The sequence below is a fragment of the Chrysoperla carnea genome, chromosome 5 (genome assembly GCF_905475395.1).
Source record: "Chrysoperla carnea chromosome 5, inChrCarn1.1, whole genome shotgun sequence".
Lineage (NCBI taxonomy): Eukaryota > Metazoa > Arthropoda > Insecta > Neuroptera > Chrysopidae > Chrysoperla > Chrysoperla carnea.
In genome coordinates this window covers 21,103,214-21,123,556 of record NC_058341.1, presented here as the reverse complement: position 1 = coordinate 21,123,556, position 20,343 = coordinate 21,103,214, and the positions used below count along the sequence as shown (strand labels likewise).

Genomic DNA, 20,343 nt, shown 5'->3' with positions numbered 1-20,343 from the left:
TGAAAACATATTTACCGTCTATCGTTTTCCAATAAGACCAAAGTTAAATATGCCTACTTTTAAAGTCATTTATTTATTTAAATAATCGAGCAACCTCCCGCAAAACTTTCAGCATTGATTTTTATTGCCCTAAGTATTGCTTTTTTTGCAGTTTTCTAAGAATCTTCGAAAATAAATTAAAAAAAGTATTTGGCCTAAACCTTTAAATGGTTAAATGGTTATACTGTTTTTTGCCGCTTCTCTGGTCCAATATTTATACTTTTACTAAAAAATGACTTTTCATAAAATATTTATTTATTCAATTATTTCCATAAATTACATCAAACAATGAAGTTTATAAAATTTCACACGGATATTTTTAAATATCCGGACTATTTTTATTTTAAATATTGTTCTGAAAACGTATTACATCCGCTAAAGTAATGCTAAATTTCCAATATGTCATTATCAAGGTGATGGATAAAAAACGTACGATGCAATACAGAATATGTATACAGCTCAAACACCGCAAGATTGAAAAAATGCTTAGAAATAAAATGCTAGAGAAATAATATTTATATTTTATTTTGTTCATTAGATAATTTGTATATCATATAGGTAATTTGTATAACAATTAATTATTTAGTAAAGTATTAAGTTAATTGTACGGTTATTTATAATTCGGGTGGCTGTGTGGCTATAGCACTTGCCTATGAAACCAAGGTACGCTGGTTCGAAACCTGCTGGGGTTGAAAGTTTTACTTTTAAATTAAATGGATTTTTCCTGATGTTAAAAATTTTCCACTCTTTTTATAGTTTTAATTATTATCTATATAGCCCGCCCTGTTGTTATAAATGACGCCAGTCACATATGTCATAAATCATTATTCTGTCAGGGGGTGGGAATTAAAATAATCATAAATATATCTCACTCTTAAAATCATGTTTTCCTGTTACAAAATATTAAAAAATTGGCTTTGTTATGCTAAAAATTTGGACTTTTTAATAGGAGAACATGTCGTATAATTTATCTCACTCATATTCTCCTATTACAAAATATTACAAAAATTCTTATTTTGCTTGCTTTTTTTGTACATACTAAAATTTAATGAAATTTTATAAGATTTTGTTATAGAAGAATTTGTTATTTCAAAAAAAGAAAATTATGTATGACAGTCTTGCCTACTTATGTCATAAATCACTTTTCTGTCAGGTGGGAATAAAAATAACTTAAAATATACCTCGCTCTCTTACTTATTTATCGCTTTTGATTGTCAAAAAGTGACATTAATTCGGGATAATAACTTATTTAATTAAAAATTAATCGGGTCGATGCTAGATACGAACCAAAGTACTCTATAACCGGAGGCGACTACGCTAGCCACTACTCCACCTTTGACATATAATAATCAATAATGTAACGGCGAGGTCAAAAAGTTTATTTTATTATAAGCTGATAATAATATTTTTGGTATTTTAGTATTTAACTAGTAGAAAGGAAGGTATTTAGATAATAAGTTAGTAAGTATTAAGTATGTAAGTACCTAAGTAGCTATAATTAAAAATGTCTATTGATAAGTAATTGAATAATTGAATTTGAGAATTAAATATTTTAACACAATTGATTGCATGATTAAATTTTATTTTATTTTATACGCATTAAGATTTACAAATTTGATTATAAAATGGACTATGGATATTTTATTTAATATATTACGTCTTTATTATTATTTATTAAAATATATTTTAAATTAATATTAATATATAATAATTTACAAGTTTATTTATAGATTTGTTTTTTTTTTTTTAAATTCGTATACGTAATTGCAAATTTATTAATTAAATTAAAATCATTAATTATATCTTTAATTAGAATCCCGGACGTAATTAGATATTTTAAAGCATTTTTTCGTTAGCTATCTAATCAATTTTTTCTGTTAATAATGGCTTAGAATCTTCCGGTTAAGAATGGAACAGTATTTCATGCAAATAATTGCTTCGAATCCCGTTCTAACAACCCAATTTTCAGTTCATTTTCTAATGATTTGTGCCTGTATTTCACTTTAGTCAGTTTAATTGCGTCCTTCATAGCCTTAATTGTCTCTGGATGATTAGCTTAACAGTTATCCTTGACGGTTAAGAGTCCAACACAAAAATAGCCCAACAGGTAATAAAATTTCGGACCTTAATGTTCCGAGTAGCGAAATAACCAATTGATCAAAAACGAACGAACATTTTGTTGGAAGCGATTGGAAATTTCTTTTCTTACTGTCAATAGTTCAAAAAGATTTATATCCTAAATAAATCCAAACATTTTTTAGTTCATATTAATATTTATTAGGATTATGAATTTGTCAAACAACCCAATTTAAAAAAATTTTTTTGTTATAAATAATAAAAATATTTACAAAAATAAAAATAAAAAGTGTTTTATCGTAAATATTTTTAAAAATAAATAAATAATAATAAATATCAAATTAATAATATAAGTAAGGAATGTGTTCACGTATTAAATGATTTGACGTAATAGGATGACATTACAATAGTAAGTAATACCTATACCAATTTTTACAATAGTAATTCAATTTAAATTATTTTATTGATAAGATAACGATTGGTAGGGGAAATCAAAATTTATATTTTTGTGTTTTTTCACAAAACAATAACCACTGTTATTTCACAACACAATGAATTTTTTAAGAATTTAAATATTAAACCATCGATAAAAACATGTGAATCATGGTACATGATGTATGAATCATGGTACAACACCTCATATTTACAAACCCTAATGTACCTAGAATCACCCTCACCGATTGTACCTGCAGTCGCTCTATTCAATATGGAATGGTTGTAGTCTAAGGATCTGCATGATAGAATGTACATGACTGATATATTGTAAACTCTACTTGTTTATCTTACAGACATTTACTACTGTGAGCGTCCAAAAAAGCTTCAAATAGTACTTTTAATGAAGGGTGATGGTACTTTTTTCCCACTTAGGTATACTGCGCCAACCCATACTTAGAAAGCCATTAAACACAAGTGTGCATTATGTTATACTTCCTAAAATTTTATGTAAACGTTTCGAAGTTTCCCACCAATAACCGGTGATTATCATTGAATATCGTTTATAAGACAATATACAATGGTCAGCTATAAATTAGACAATCAGAAGAGTCAAAATTGATCACTTATTTAAAAAAAAAATATTAATTTTTAATTTATTCGTAAACCAAACCACATTTCCAAACAGTCTTCAGCCTACCTGCATTCTAATAAAATTCCCACATTTTAATACAAATGCTATCCAGTAGATATCAATATTCGTATAGAAACTTTCAATGATTCAAGGTACATTTGACTCTAGGTACAGGATCTTACCCTATTGATTAGTATATTCCTATAACTATTATAACTAAATCTATAAATGTTATCAAACAATTATTTAAAAAGTTTATCATTAAATTCTTATAAATATTATGGTATCTTATTTATAGCAAAAATTAACCATTGAAAAGTTAATAAATATGCTTTCATAGATTTCTCCAAAACTAGTCCGTAGAAATTAAAAAAAAAAAAAAACTAATCAAATTAAATTTAAAACTTTAATGAATATTTTAAAACAAAAAAACCCGTTGTGCCCAACTGATTAAGGATAATTAAGAATGTATGAGCACGGTAGTGGAGACACAAATTTAAAAAAAATATTTTTTCAATTTCGAGGGTGAATTATGTTATAACTTGACAATATAAGACGAAAAGTAAAAATAAAATTTTTCGATATCTGGAATAATATTCAAAATATCGAAAATTGAAAATTTTGTTTAAATATTTAGCTTTCGATTTTTCGAAAACTAAGGCAGATATCGAAAAATTTTATTCTTACTATTAAAATACTACTAAAAATTATTAATTTAAATATTTTTTTTTAACAAATATTATCAAAAATTATTACATATCTCTAAATTGGTACTTCTGAGATTTAAGCGTGTAAAATATTAAAAAATTTTCCGCTCTCAAAAAATCAACTTTGTCATGATAAAATAATATAACTTGAGATAAAACTAATAAAAACGGAGGCACTCACAAAACTTTTTCCATAGGGGGCTAGCATTGATGATCAAAATAAGAAAAATATAAGATTTTATACATAAAGCTTATTATTCCAATGACAGAAGACGTATGGAGTACCTAAAAGGGGGTTTACTAGGGCTAATTTAACCCCCGTCCTCAAAAAAAGAGTATATCCTACAAAGTAGTATCAAGCTTACTATAAAGTACTACCTATAAGTACCAATTTTCAGAATGTAATAAATCTAAGTTTCTCTGATTTTGACACGAAAATACAAAGATTGAATTCAATTGATAATAAAATAAAAAATAATACTCTACCTACCCCACCCCCTCCATTTCTATCTTCGGGTCGGGCTTTTTCGGTCAAATACCTACTCTTTCACTCCTTACCATACGCCTATGCATAGAAAAAAAATTAAAAATATACCTAAATCATATCATTTCATTGCGGAAAAGATAATTTTTTTTGCATGCGTAACCTTGATTTAATATACCTACAATGTAGGCCAGAATGCTAAAAAATTTTTGGAAGCGTAATGTGAAGCATTCCTTATTTTTATATTTAGACTAGCTTTTGCTCGCGACTTAAAGAATAATTTCATTTAAAGAATCATTGATTTGTTTAGAGACCTTACCTTGTTCTTACTTATTATAAATTAATTTGCCATCAAAGACGTTTTGGTCACATCCGAAAATCCAATAAAACTTAAAATTATCTAATTTTTAACAGTTAAAAGATTGCTTCATATGATTTTATAGATTTTTTTAAAAATGTATGTATTAATAGCTATAATTAAAAAATGACATAATAAACATTAATTCCTTTAATTAATGGTAATAAAATGATTAATTAATTAATAGCCAAACGAACTAATAAACAAACATTAAAAACAAAATGATACCTAATTAGATTAAAAATAAATAAAAAAGTAAATAAACATTAGATAAATAAAAATAGATACAATGAGTATTTATAAATAGGAAATTTATCCAATGCCATCGGCACAGGACTTTAACTACCTAGTATTCAAGAAATGTCTTGGATAATAGGTAGAGGATTTAACAAGAAGAAAAAAAGTTCCTAAAAGGTTCATAAAGTACGTGAAACTTTCGTCTTTTTGGACCATTTCCTTTGCCATCGCCCCATTCCATCACATTTTTTACAAGTTCTCGCAAATATTACGAAAATTTCTAGATCCCCCTTGAAATTCTTGAAACCTCCCCCTTCCATGTCACACTTCGTTACGCTGAGCAGCACACTACCCTTCCCTGTTTTCGAAGTATATTTAATAAATAGCCCCCGAATATATAATCGTAAACTTTTCATTATCGAGCTACAAGTTAATAAATTTTTTAAACGAAAATATGTGTGTTTATTCATATGCCGATTTTCCACTAAACGAGTGCTAAGTTTTTGTTGAAAAGCAAAAAGAAAACTAAAACATTAATGGTCCTTACATTTCTAGTCTTCAAAAGTATTCAAAAAGTTTGTAAAAAGGAGCAGTTTTGTTTTTTTTCGACATGAGTTTCTGATTTGTTTTTGATTGCTTTTGTAGAGGAAAACCGGCATTAAATTCTTAAACCTATGTTATTTACAAAAATTGAAAAATAAATAGTTTTGAAATTTAACGTAAGGCTATGGCTATAAGTGTTACCTACTCACAGCAATAATCCTATCTGGTAGAAAATGTAAAAAAATGTTAAGTGCAAAGTAGGTGGAGAAACAACTGAATCGATGGCAGCGCAGCTCTCATATGAAATTTGCAATTAATCACGCGTTTTATTTAAAATATGAATTTTTCAATTGTTTATATGAAATTGGTATTGTAATTGTCCAATAAAAATTTTTTGTATAATAACAATTATGCTTAAACTTGTTGCATTAGAAATTGTGCAATTGTGTTTTCAATGTAAACTTTATATATAAATCATAGATTTATATGTCCACCCATAAAATTATATTAATAAAAGTATTGTATCTTTACCATGAAAACTCCTGAAATGAAACTCATGTTCGGTGCGAATATCTTAGGAACTACGCGACTACCCATGAAATGAACTGGATGTTTATGTTTGAATTTATTTTCGAACTAAAAATAAAATAATAGTGATTTTTTGTTGGAGATATTTGTATTCTTTTTTTTTTCTGTTTTATATATTTAGTTTTATATACGTTAGCGTGTTCGGCGGCAATATCCAATTATAAGAAGACGATACCCAACCAACTAGTAACGGAAACCCAATTATCACAACTTCTCTGTAAAATAAAAAACAAAATAAAAGTTTTAAAAAAAACAATACATAATTATATACTTGTAACAAATAAATAAAGATGTACGTACCTACTTGTAAATAAACGGGATAGTTAATAATAATTGGAAGATTCTTTCTGGTGTAGGTGTTTATATAAGTCTATTTTTATATAATAAGATTATATACTTATTTAAATAAATAGATTATATAATGTACTACAAATCATTTATATAATGATATAAGGATTCGAATTTTTCATAATTAAATCAGTTTAGAATCAGTAGTCATTGATACATTCAAAAAGTACGATCTTCATTCAATAATAAATTCATTACTTAATTACAATTAAATTATCTGATTGTGTATTTAAGTTGGGCTCAGTTCGAAAATAAATCATTCATACAAGTATATTTATTAAAAACAAGTGAAAACAAACAATTGACTGAGTTAATTGTTGAAATACCTTGTATAGAAAGCGTTGGATGTCAGTGGTTGCATTTCTTTTAGTAATTTTTTTTTCTAGAATTATTAATTCTAGAATATTTCTTCTTGAATTATTATTTTTTATTCTAGAATTATGTTTTGTTTTTCTAAAATCTTTCACAAGACTACTAGTTGAAGCTACCAACAAGTTTTCAACTCCCTATCTTTTATAGTTTTGGAGAAAATTGACACAAAATTTTTGTCCGAATTTGTGCCCACACGTGTAAACAATTATGTTTACGAAAAAATTTTTCAAAAAAAGTTTATTTTTCTATAAAGAACAAATTTTATATTTAAAATTTTGTTCTATCTCAAAATGGGTTCAACACGGACCCAAAACCGTACTCACAGACAGACGTGCGGACAGGCGGGAATGGACTTTGTGATTTTATGAGTACCTATACCAAAATTTTGTTCGTATCATCAATATTTCGAGGTGTTACAAACTTTCGACTTAATTTAGTATAATGCTGATATACTTCACATATGCAGGATACAATCGTTATGAATTCTTTTAATATACAAAACAAATTTTTGTTTCTTTAAAACTTAATTGTAAAGACCCAAATTTCAAAACTAATTAATTGATTTTACATTCCTTTAAGATAAATACCTATTTACCTATTATATTATTGTGAGAGATATATATTTTCAATTAAATTTTACGTGATTTTTGAAATTTATTTGAAATTGTTTACAAATAACTTTTCCATACTTCAGCAAATTTTATGCTATTATTTAACTGAGAACGTGATTTAGATTACACGCGATTATGACTTATGTTGAAGGAAAAATTGTTAGCAGAAAATTGGTATCAATATATTTAAGTTACAAATTTTCAATTTTGAAATTTCTTTCTTTTTATTATCTCCCAAAAGAAAAACTGATATTATAAGTTACCTAGGCCAAATTCATAATAATACAAAAAATAACTCTTCAAATTTGTTCCGAATCCGTTAGACTTTGGAAAAATGGAAAAATTTAACGTGTAGAACCTATTTTTATGACATATTTTTGTAATTTAAAGTTTGCTCTATCTCAAACAGTTTTCGAATCACTACTCTAACAAATTATTAGATGTAGAGCAAAACTTGCTCTATTTCAAATAATCTGTCAGAGAAAGAAGTAAATTTTAAAATACAAGATATTGTCTTATAAAAATATCAACACCATTAGATCATAGCTTCTTTTCGAAAGCCTAAATGCATTGGGAAAGAAAGTTTTTTTAGAAAAATCTCTAGACTTCTATTTATAAGTCTCATTTTTAGCTTAACTTTCGGTGTATTTTTAGCCTTTTATAGATATTATCGTTGCAATAAATTCTCAAAAAATAGATCAAATAAAAAATATAGTAAAATTTAGAGAAAATTAAATTTAAATATAATAAAATTTTAAAATGATAGGAATATAAAATATAGGAATAAATATTTTAAATATAGTTATTTTAAATATATGTAATAAAATCCAGAAAAAAATGTAATATTAATAAAATCTTTCTAATTTGTTTCAGATACGTCAAAAATTACCAACATTCAACATGTATTATTACAATTTAATAAAATCTACAACAATCAAACAAACACCTCATCTACCTCATCAAATTAAATAAATAGTTAATTAATACAAATAATTAGTTTAAAATATAGTTTATAGTATAAAATTTGTTTGTTTGGTTGAATTTGGTTGTGTTTTAATTACAAACATACCAAACGAAGCCAACAACAATATTATAATCATATTGGGTCCATATACTATGCAAATTGTGAAAATATTACATGTCTTTATTGCGGTAAGTTTTTGTATATTATCTATTACCACTTATTTAAAGAAATGAAACTACATTTCTTTATTTTGCATTCAAACATAGATACATATAGAGGAGGCAGAAAAGTGTGCGATTTTGAAAACGCTATTAAATGAATTACCATTAATTATATTCAAATTATTTGCTTATCTCCTTAAACTACACAAAACGTTTACCCTAGTAGCTTAGTTGGTTAAGGCGTAACCAATTCCCTGCGCGGTAAGCAAAACTCTTCTTCTTCTCTTTCTTGCAAAACAGAGTTTTATATGCAATCTCTATGGTGGTACTCAATAATGACATCCCTAGTTTTAATAGAACTCCGTTTCAAAAAAGAGGCCGATGAAAGTTTACAATAATATGCCAATTATTGTAATAAACCCGTTAACTTAACTTATAAATAATTGGGATTGATTTAATTGAAAGTTAAATTTATTTGTAGGTACTGTTATTGACCGCCATTTTATGTCCAACATCAATATTAGTGCATGTAATTGATGATAATAAACATACAAGTACAACAACAATTATCAATAATAATCAACAAGAACAACAATATATTGACAATACAACAATAACATCAACGAAAACAACAACATTATTTATATTAGAAGAACAGACTACGAATCATCATCGAGTACGCCGTAACATCCATGATCCATTAAGTAATCCATGGTACGTATGCATTGCAATCTATAATACAACATAGAACACTGCTCTAACATTTAATCCAGCATGTTAATGGCGAATATTAACATTAGCATAAAAATGGCGAACGATCTTACTCACATTCGTAGAGCCCTATAAAAATAATAAAGCTCTGGCTTGCGTGTAACTTTAAACCTGAAAAAGCAGAGTAGCTGACAAAAACACAATAATATCTGTCTTAATATTTTACTTGACGTTCCCACAACCAGAAAACTTTTTGAGATTCACATCTCTCTTCTACTCCGGTACCTGACAGCACTTTCGTACAACTTGTCACTAACTACGTTGTCAAATTTGAAGTTACTCAAAGTTCCAAAGACTTTTTCCGAGTTTCTAAGACTTATTAAGACTTATTCTTTCTTCAAATATTTTTCCCATCAGGAATGTTATATGCCATAATGTAATAATAGATAAATAAAATTTCAGGTTACATTCAAAACAAGAATTATTAGAATTATTGTGGAAAAGAGGGAATGAATTACACAAGGACGATAATGATAACGAGAATTTAGAACAAGACGAAGATCATCAAACATCATTATCAACAGTAACCGAACATCATCAATCACAACAACATCATCATAATAAACATTTAACAATGTCTTCGTCAGCATCATTAAATCATAATAAAAAACAAAATAAAAGAATGAATAATAATAATAAAAGTGATCAATTATTAATTGGTAAATCAATCGATTGTTGTCCAAGTGTATTAGAAATGGTTGAACCCCATGGCGGTACAAATATCAATGGAACATACGTAGAGCTATATCAAGATGGTTCCGTTAAACAACGTTTTTATGAACTGTCATGTGATCGTTTTGTTGAAGGTAAACCATGTTTATTTATGGATCGTAAATTATATAATATATCAAAATGTGTACAGAAATATTCATATTCATATGCGTTAGTACGTGAAAATGTGAAAACCACATCAACAAGTAGTACGATTAGTTCGACAACAAGTAAACAACATCATCATAATCATAGACATAATAATAATTTTAATAGTGGATCCGGTTCTGGATGGATGTTAGACTATATACGTGTGAGAAGTGGATGTAGTTGTGAAGTGACACCTATCATTTATAAAAAGAAACGTACTAATAATAAACATAAAAAGAATAAAATTAAAAAACATGGCTAACACTCGAATAATCCAAGAGAAATAAACAATATGGGCGAACAAATATTTGTAGCAGGCTAAATTTTTACGTATACTCTCTTCGTCAATATATTTTTAACAGTTAGTCTCATTCTCAATGTAATCATCACATGTAATGTTATAGTAATAACACTTGGAATGATATAACTGATACACGTTTATAATGACACAAAGTAATACTTTTTTTGAATAATGTATTAAAGTTCCTGAGTCCTGTACTGATGCGCGTCAGGAAGGGGTTGCACTTGCACCCCCTGCCTTGAAGGAAAATATACAGATAAAGATTAAAAATTCATTGTCCTCCTCTGCTCTTTTCCACTTTAATCCCATAAAGAAAATCATGTCTCACCATTAGTTAAACGTACAGAAAAAAATACGCTCAATTCAGTTGCTTCCAGAACTTTTTCTGTTCTTTTTGTCACAGTTCACGATTCGCATGCTTACAATCAAACAGGCCATACATAACACTTTAGCACCCAAGACTTTGTTCTTTTAGAAATGTTTTTATTTGACCATTACAACCTGAACTTATTAAAAGCCTTCACGGGGGTCGTACGCCTGTTGATCTTATGTGCACATCTACCGTCTTTTTAATTCTGAAAAACTCTTCTTTTATATTAGTAAGACTTTTTAAGTCTTTTCTTTGAAATATTTTCACAAGTGTTTCTAAACCTTTCATAAAAAAGAAACCATACCTAAATAGCTGAAGAGTGAAAACATTACGGAACTCTGCCACGTTATTCTTGAATAATACTTAAGAATATACAAGAATTTAGTCTGCTACAAAGATTTTTCCAGCGTTCAAATTTGTTTAATGTTTATTTTTCCTGGGTTATATAATTATTAATTTATTGAATTAAATACATTTTATTATACCAAAGTATTTTTTAATTTTATAACATTATACATAATATATAATCACAGTTTATAACATTCAAGCAGTTATCTTAGCCCGCTCACTTTTTTAGGTCCATTTCGTAGATTTTTTACAAGCCTTCGAATCCCTATCTATCCTCTATCTTACTTTTGCTTAGATAGAGGTAAATTCATCTCTGTTTAACAAATTAATTGTAGTACCTAAGGTAAAATTCCCATTCTTTCAGGTGTTTGTAACAAAACTGGCTCCTATCTTTAGAGGGTTAGGTTTCGAGGCTTCAGTCTCTTAAATAAGAAGACTTATTTCAAGAAGAATTTTTTATTTATTTTAACAAAATTAAAATAACACTAAAGATTCAAATATGAATAATAAATTCAAAAAATGATAAGGTGGGTCTCACATAATTTCAAAATGGGTCTCGTTTAACAAAAAATAGAAAAAGGTTGGATAACTGCTTGTATAATATAATTGTGATTAACAATTATCTACTAGTCTTTGAATTTATAAATGAATCTACTTATTTTTTTAAACATTTTGCAGCTAGTATACAATAACACTGAAAACAGATATAATTAATATACAGTATCTCCTAGAATCACTCTTAAATAAGGTATTTCTCTGAAAATTTTTTAAGAAAAAACTGTTCCTATCAAAGTAGGCCATCTTATGGACACATATCCCTTTTCATCGATTTGCTTTTGTTTCGGACAATTGTCAAAAAACTATTCAACTCAAGAAAATCTAATATATTTTACCTTTACCAAACAGCTCTTTTTGACAAAGATAGAAGATATGTGATATATCTTTACATGATTGACATTTGTCCGAAACAAAAAAGAATCACTTTTTAAATGAAAAGCTATATTGGATTGGCCTTTTTCCTAATAAAGAAAGTAATATTTGGTATTTGAAACATTTTTTCGAAAAATGAATACATTCCGCAAATAAATCTGTATACATGAAACTTCATTTGAATGTTGACATTCTGTTTGGTCATGTGATAGAAACAGTTTCTATCAAAATATATATATTACGCAGAAAATATTTCAAAATCTCTTATCAGTAACGAAAACTAGTTTACTTTTAACTAACTTTAAAGGCCCAGTCCAATCCAAGGTGCCTATGAGTTGCTTTGATACGTACAATTTTTGCTTGAAATATTTTTCTGTATCTAAGACTTTTGGGACAAAGTGTGGACGTAATAGCTATAATATACATCGTAATACGTATCATGCTATATTGAATAACTTACGTTTCTTTATAAACAAATTACTATGTTATTATTAGCCCCCGCACTCCCACTTTATTATTACGTGTTAAATACATGATATATTGTAATCTGTATATTCATGGTTTTTGTATACGTACTGTATTGATTTTTTAATCAATCAATAAAATATGGATTGATAAAATTAACGCAGCGTCTAGTCGAAAAAGGTTATATATTACTTTTATCGATTTTTCTTTTGGAATAAGTCTATATATCCAGAGTGTTCTTTAATTGGTGGTAACAAGGACGAAATTCACAAAATGTAACAATTATCCCTTCTCAGCTAGATGCTTTCCATTATATACATATTGTTAACTGTTTATGTGCTGTTTACGTGCGTAAAATCAAAAAAACAAATGACAAAATATTATTAAGACCTCATTATGTTGTTATAGCTGTTTTAGATGAAACAAAATCTGCGTCGAATCATTCACACAGGTCAAGTAATCGGCTTAGTACACAGAAGCCATTTCGGCGTTTAAAATAACAGAGTACTCAACCAAACCAATAACCAGAATTTAAATGCTCCGGATACTTCATCGAAGCGTCGAATATTTGATGAAAGATATATACGCACAAATATTTGCTATCAAACTGTGTTTTTACGTCCATAATCACACTATAAAAGTTTCAGCTCGAAATTTCTTTTCCTTTTTGAATTATCGTGTTCACAAATAGGCGCACAGAAAGACAGGCAGTCCATTTTTTCTATCATAACAAAACAAAATTAAATAAAAAGTCATGATCACTCAGGAGGGAGCTTAAGGAAGTGGTAGTTGGGGTTTTAACCAAAAAAAGTTCTAGCTGATTTAATTATGCACCTTTTGGTTTTTTTTTTCTACTTTCTTTTCTGCTCATTAATCAAATGAAAAAGTATTCATCTTGTAAACCGTTAGAGATAGAATAAAAGTTTTAGGGTAATAATTATTCCTTATAAAAAAGTTAACAACTTTTATTTGAAATAGTTTTTCATGAACATCACTACCCCGGTTTACTCGTGCGCAAATTAGGATAAAAATTTGGTGCAATAAAAAAAGCTTAATGGTCTTGAAAACAATAAAACAGCAACAGGATATTTCTGACATAATCCAAAACAGCTATAACATATTACATAAGTATATAATATGTACTAACTTATCTAAAATTAATTGTAAGTAACAAATAAAAATTATTAATAAAATACAAATTAAATTATTATTATAAATGTAATGTTATGGAAGCCGGATTGACTTACCGTCAATATTTATAAGACTAAAGGACTAAATAAATAAATTTTTGGAAAAAGTTATACCATTCAAAAACGCTTAACGGTGCCGACATATCACGGCTTTCGTTAACAGTTTAAAAGGAAAATTATAATTTTTTTAAATAACTTTCTAAGTTTTGGATTTCAGACATGCCGTTTTATTGAGTGTCGGGCCAAACTCTACAGTTCCGGAGAATCAATCACTTTCCTATTCAAATAAGAAAAAAATAGCAAATCAATTGTAATCTGACTTTAAGCAAATCAATTTTAACTTGCTATCAACTTTTAATACATTTGTGTAAAATAATTGCCTATATGTAACAGTAATGATATATTATTTTTTGAGCCTTTCTATGAAAACATTGTCAAAATATGCATCCCGAGTCCACACAATTTAACTTATTGACATGAAGCGGATAACTGTTTTATTGATTGGCGGTAAGCCAACCCTCCTTTGGTAATATGTAGATGATATTTCATCTAAATATCTAATTCATCAGCTAACTATCAAATATAATTATTTGTTAAGTTTGTGTATTGAACGTTTATTATAAATAATAAATAAATATTAATTACCAATTGTACATATTATAACAAGATTTATTAATTATATAATTGTATATATTATTATTTTCAAATAATACAAAATTATATAGGTAACTATTTAAATTCAATACCTATTAATTAAATTTAATACAAATTTTAATCAATTGTATAAAAATAATATTCTTTCATATTAATAAACAAATTTTATGTTTTATTTTATCTATTTTCAATGTTTAGTTTCCTATAAAAATCAGATGACCTGACATAAAATTTAGTCTCGGTATTAGCGTCTTATACTATGATGAAAAGAAGATATGTTTTTGTACGACGAAGGCAAAAGGTCTTTACTTCGATCAACCGTTTAGACGATGACTGCTGTTTTATGGTATTATCTCTATAGTATTGCCCAATCAATAGTATATTACACATCTAGAGAGCAAAAGTAAAGAATGTCTCAGATCTCATCTTCATTGACCTTTTTCATTCACATAAGAGAGTTCATTGAGATGTTGAGAAAATCGTGAGTTCTAAGACATTCTTTATTTGCTCCCGTGGTCTTTGCTCTATGATATTATGTCTTTGATATTGCCCAATCAATAATATATTACAAATCTAGGGAATTCTCTATCCACCTTTAAAGCTAATACGGCAGAAATATAAAGAGAGACAAAACGAGCAGGTGACCAGTAGTTAATAGACAAGTATTGGCCACACAGTTGCGTTGTCTTTTTCTGGAGAGAGGTCAATTTTATGATGGTTTGCTAAGTCCATTCTCTAGGCCTTAAAACAGCCAGAAAAACTTTAAGCTGTATGATACATGTTGGCCATCTATATTTAATGGTAAAAATTAGAAAATTTCAAGCTATTACAGTGCACCTCTTTTTGGTAGAAGTCTATGCTAGTATGTCGCCGTAGATGTTTAAATAAATATAGACCGCTAAAGCTAATAAAATATACTCAAAATTTAATATTCTTGATGGATATACTTATCAACTACTATTCGAACATGGCTCTTAGAAAACTACAGAAAAAATACACGCTTTTTTTGGGCGTCCACACAAAAGTGAACTCGCAATCGCGCATTGCTATTATAAACAAAGACATTCTTAGCGGTCTATATTTAATGGCAGTCTATGAAGTTTATGTCAGATGTCAGATTGATAATTAAAATTAAGGTTAATCTATAATTTTTAAGAAATCTTTAATTATTAAGAATTACAGTTATTAAATTTATAGTAGTTATTGAATGAATATTTAAGTTAATGGTAAGTAATTTAACAATAAATTAATTTTTTAAATAATGTAGAAAATAATCAAATTGATTTTCAAAGGTTAGTTCACATCACAATTCACTCAAATAAATAATGAAGATATGGATGAAGTCGATATAAATGATGTATTCGATGATTTAGTATTAAGTGAAGATCGTGGTAATCAAACAGCCTACAATATTGGATACAACACGGGAAAAACCGATGGTAACATTGAAGCATACCATTTTGGATATCATCGTGGCACTGAAATTGGTACGGAATTAGGTTATTATTTTGGTATCATAAAAATATATCAAACAAGTACAGCATTTCATGAAACTACCGATGAAACTTTAATACGTGATGTACATACAATTATATCGTACATTGAAAGTATTCCATCGAATGTGAATTTTGAGCAACTTATTGAAACGATTGAGAAGATTCGTGCATTGTTTAAAAAAATTTGTTCTCGTTTAAAAATACAATGTCAATTTAATTCAACCAAAAATTCATTAACATTTTAATTAATATATAATAAATATATTTGTATGGCATAATTGTAAACTTTAATACATTTCTGGATATTTTATTTTTTGTTAGAGTTTGCAATGTTGTAAGAGTTTAAACTTTGTAAATTTATTTGGAATTTAATCAAAGAGTTACATTAAATACCAATCTCGCATTACAATAGCCAATCACTTAGCTATTCAGTAATTTTAATTTCGTTAGTCTCATCGTAGTGCCTTTTTGAATTTTTATTTGCGTAATAGAGTATTATCGTTAGTCAAAAAATCATTCATGAAATTTGAAAAAAGTTAAAATTTATGTAAAAATATACTTAAATATTCTGATTTCGAGTCATAAAATCACATTTTTCTTTTAAAATATTGAAATTAAAAATCGTTTTTTTAAACTGTATATCACGTAATCTAAAACGGGAGTAAGCCCTGCTGTGATGTCATAGCGGTATGAGTCATAGACCATCAGTTAGTTCAGTATAGACAGCTGGGTATAATATAAACATAGATAATAAGTATTTATATTTATTATAATCAAATGTCTATGAATATATCTGTCAAACTTATTTGTCTTATTTCGTATAGTGAGACCCATATTATATCATCAAATTGGATGCCCGCGTTTTTGACAGTTTAAAAAAGGTTTAAAATTTAAGTTTTTGGCAAGAAAGCGTGTGTATTTTTCCGAAATAAATTTTTGGTGGCTTTTTATTAGCAAAATCAACATTTTGAAGTACTTTTTGAAAAATAGTGGAATACCCTATTGTTGTTTTTTTCCGAAAATGTCTATCGAATTAAAATTAAATAATCTTATAAAATTTCTAAATCCCTATTTGGAATTTATAAATTGTCATATGGTTGAATTCTATACAAATAATTTATGGGATAAATATATCCCAAAAAATATACAAAATGAATTAACCGAAAATGGCTTCGAAGATGCGTTTAATATTATTTATAAAGATAAGAACTACGACAAATATCCAAATTTAACCGTATTTTTAAATGAAATAAAAAATATTCGAGAAAACAATTCAATTATTGTTTCCAAAGATAATTTTTTAAAAGATGAAAAACCTGTTGATGAAGATTTTAAACATTTTATGTCAGATAAAAAAATTCATGAAGTTAATAAAATGGCGGATTTAACGTATAAATTGAGTAAGAATAAAAACATTGAATATGTTGTTGATATTGGAGATGGTAAAGGATATTTAAGTTCTTATTTATCATTAAAATATAAATTAAACGTATTAGGGATCGATTCTCAATCAATTAATACGACAGGCTCATCCAAAAGATTACAAAAATTACAAAAATATTGGAAAGGCTTAACAAATGATTCGATTATATCAAATTCTTATAAACAATTCACAAAATATGTAACATCAAGCACAAATTTAATAGAAATCCTACAAAATGAATTTAATCAATCCAATATTGATCGATTTGCGTTAGTTGGATTACATACTTGTGGTCAATTAGCATGTGATTCATTGGATTTGTTTGTAAATGATGCTAATTGTAAGTTTTTATGCAATGTGGGATGTTGTTATCACTTGTTAAAAACTTTTCCAATGAGCGATTACGTGAAAAATCAAAATTTTAACTTAGATCGTAATGCACGCATGATTGCATCGCAATCAATCGATCGTACTGTTAATCAACAAAAAATCAATAATCAATCATTATTCTATCGTGGGCTATTTCAAGTTTTTTTGCAAAATAAATATGGGTTGAATTTACCAGAAGGGCAAGTGGGTCGTAAGTGTTCGAAACATAATAATTTTATTGATTATTGTCGATCAGCTTTAAATAATTATCAATCAATAAATGATTCAATAATCGTTGAAAATGAGTTAAATGATTTATTAAATAAATATCAAGAAAATAATGATGATTTAAAATTATATTTGTTTTACTTAATTCGAATGCAATTTTCTAGTATTATTGAATTATTGATATTAACAGATCGTTGTATGTATTTAATAGAAAATGGATTTAATCAGACATATTTAATTCAATTGTTTAATTCTGTTATATCTCCAAGACATTTAGCAATTATATCAATTAAATAAAAGTCATTATTGTAATTTTTGTTTATTTTTAATTTACACCATTCCACTAATTCCTAAAAAAGCAGTTCCAAAACTTTCCCTGCATTTAACATTTCAGGTAAGACTGTATCCAGAAATTGGTTCCGATAGGGAAGAGGAGCTGAAACACCATCTTGGCAATATACATTTCTTCAAGACATGATTTACATGTTTTCAACTGAAACTAAAGTTTCATGAAGAACAGGAAATATTTCGTAAAAGAGAGTAGTAATTTGGTGAGAGAGTAGTAATTTCAACAATTAACTCAGTCAATTGTTTGTTTTCACTTGTATTATATATATTTATTGTGCATATGTCACCTATAAAAAATTTGAATGAATAATAATAATGGTTTTTATATAGTAAAAAATCAATTTTCGGGATAACGTTTTCAAATTAATATAAATAAATAAATATCGTTATATATTTTAAATTTTGTTTTATTTTATTCTATCCCATTTTTCCTTTCAGAACAAAATTATTAATTAACTAATTAATTTTTTTTTAGTAAAGGTACAAACAAATTCTTATAAAATATAGGTGAGATAAAGAAGTTGGATTGTAAATACGTAATATTCTTTTTGGATTTTCATTTTATTTTTGTGTGGTATTTGGTTTGTAAAAAAAAAGTTGAAGCAAAAAAATTTTTTTAAGATGAAATTAATTATATGGAATTATGTGCAAGTAATTCGTAAATAGTTTTTATGTATTTTGATTTCATTTAAATAAAGTTGAAAACTCAAACCCTGTTTTGTTTTATTTTTCCCCATCTCTCTGTAGCTATACAATATTATTTCAGTTAAAAATAGGTAAGTATTTCGAACTTCACGATAGGTAAGTATTTCAAACTTCGTTTGCCATTTTTTTTTTGTAATAATACTACTCAAAATTTTCCGAAAATGAGTTTTACTTTTTGTTATAATTTAAGAAAGTCGAAAATATGAATATAATTATTTATTACTACGAATAACAGAGCCCTAATGGTATAATGGTTAGCGTATCTGACTTCGAATAAATAGTCCCTTAGTTCGAAACTAGGTGAGGACATATATTAAAAAAAAAGTTCATTAAATCTTTTAAGCAAAATCTGATTTTTATTTTCATTTTTTTTCAAATTTCCACCACAGCATGTTTGCCTAGTAAATGATGAAAAAATTAGTTTTTTTTCGTTCAAAAACTTCAATTTTTTTCACATTTCTACTAGGAGAACATCAACGACGGACGGAATAAGTAGTACCTGATAGCAAGGTAATTGTTGTCACCTCGTAAGTCAGAAAGTTAGTGGTCTGCACACCCGTGTTTGGTGAGTGTGACCTCTAGTGGGCAGACCAATAACTTTCTGCCAAAATAAAATTTTAGACTTTCGGGGTGAAAACACTTACTCACTTTTCTCCTTATCAGGAACTACTAATTCCCACTTATGTTCTCCTAGTACAAATGTTGAAAAAATTGAAAATTTTTTCGAAATTATATTATTTTTTGAATATAAAAAAATTAAACTGACCAATTATTATTTATATTAGCTGACCAATTATCAGCGAATGCTTCCCGATCGCGCATAGGTGGAGTTTTTTCAATCTTTAATAAAAAATTTTCTGATGCTGACCAATTAATGAGACCAACTAACCTTTTATGACCAATTTCTGACCTTTCAGATGGTATAATTGGTCAATCGAAATTCCGCACATGAGGTGCTAAGATCGCAGAGCGCCATTCTAGTACAAATTCTTTAATATTTTGTAACAGGAGGATATGATTTTAAAGAGTGATTTATGATTATGATTTATGATTATTTAAATTCCCACCCCCTGACATAATTGTGATTCATGTATAATAGACATTGTTTATGGTAGGAGGGCGGGTTATATAGATAATTTTAACTATAAAAAGAGTGGAAAATTTAAACATCAGGAAAAATTTATTTAATTTAAAAGTGAAAATATAATCCACACCAGCATACGAACCAGCGTAACATTGGTTTCAGAGGCTAGCGCTATATCCACCCCGCCACCCGGGTTATGATAATAATATATTAAAGTTAATACTTACCTTTACTAAATAAATAATT

General features: G+C 27.3%; 3 protein-coding genes across 4 annotated transcripts; all 3 read left to right on the top strand.

Annotated features, from left to right (window-relative positions):
• Nucleotides 1-8,513: 8,513 nt before the first annotated feature.
• LOC123300690 lies at nucleotides 8,514-11,574 on the top strand. Its single transcript, XM_044883306.1, has 3 exons — nucleotides 8,514-8,581; nucleotides 9,036-9,268; nucleotides 9,728-11,574. The coding sequence occupies exons 1-3, from the start codon at nucleotides 8,546-8,548 to the stop codon at nucleotides 10,446-10,448; spliced, it is 990 nt and encodes a 329-aa protein (XP_044739241.1). The 5' UTR covers nucleotides 8,514-8,545; the 3' UTR covers nucleotides 10,449-11,574.
• A 3,966-nt stretch (nucleotides 11,575-15,540) lies between these two features.
• LOC123300786 (protein LTO1 homolog) lies at nucleotides 15,541-16,406 on the top strand. Of its 2 annotated transcripts, none has more exons than XM_044883435.1 (2): nucleotides 15,541-15,670; nucleotides 15,737-16,406. In XM_044883435.1, the coding sequence occupies exon 2, from the start codon at nucleotides 15,778-15,780 to the stop codon at nucleotides 16,183-16,185; it is 408 nt and encodes a 135-aa protein (XP_044739370.1). In that variant the 5' UTR covers nucleotides 15,541-15,670; nucleotides 15,737-15,777; the 3' UTR covers nucleotides 16,186-16,406. The 2 variants fall into 2 exon arrangements, with proteins under 2 accessions (XP_044739370.1, XP_044739369.1); XM_044883434.1 differs by having other exon boundaries at nucleotides 15,544-15,670; nucleotides 15,742-16,406.
• On the top strand, nucleotides 16,270-18,257 carry LOC123301040 (methyltransferase-like protein 25). The gene is made up of 2 exons (XM_044883768.1): nucleotides 16,270-16,274; nucleotides 16,973-18,257. Exons 1-2 carry the CDS (start codon nucleotides 16,270-16,272, stop codon nucleotides 18,255-18,257), a joined length of 1,290 nt encoding a protein of 429 aa, XP_044739703.1.
• The last annotated feature ends 2,086 nt before the right edge of the window (nucleotides 18,258-20,343 follow it).

Coding starts and splice junctions, on each gene's coding strand:
- LOC123300690 (XM_044883306.1), top strand. CDS start 8,546: ATGCAAATTGTGAAAATATTACATGTCTTTATTGCG. Junction 8,582..9,035: donor TATTACATGTCTTTATTGCG/GTAAGTTTTTGT, acceptor ATTTATTTGTAG/GTACTGTTATTGACCGCCAT. Junction 9,269..9,727: donor GATCCATTAAGTAATCCATG/GTACGTATGCAT, acceptor ATAAAATTTCAG/GTTACATTCAAAACAAGAAT.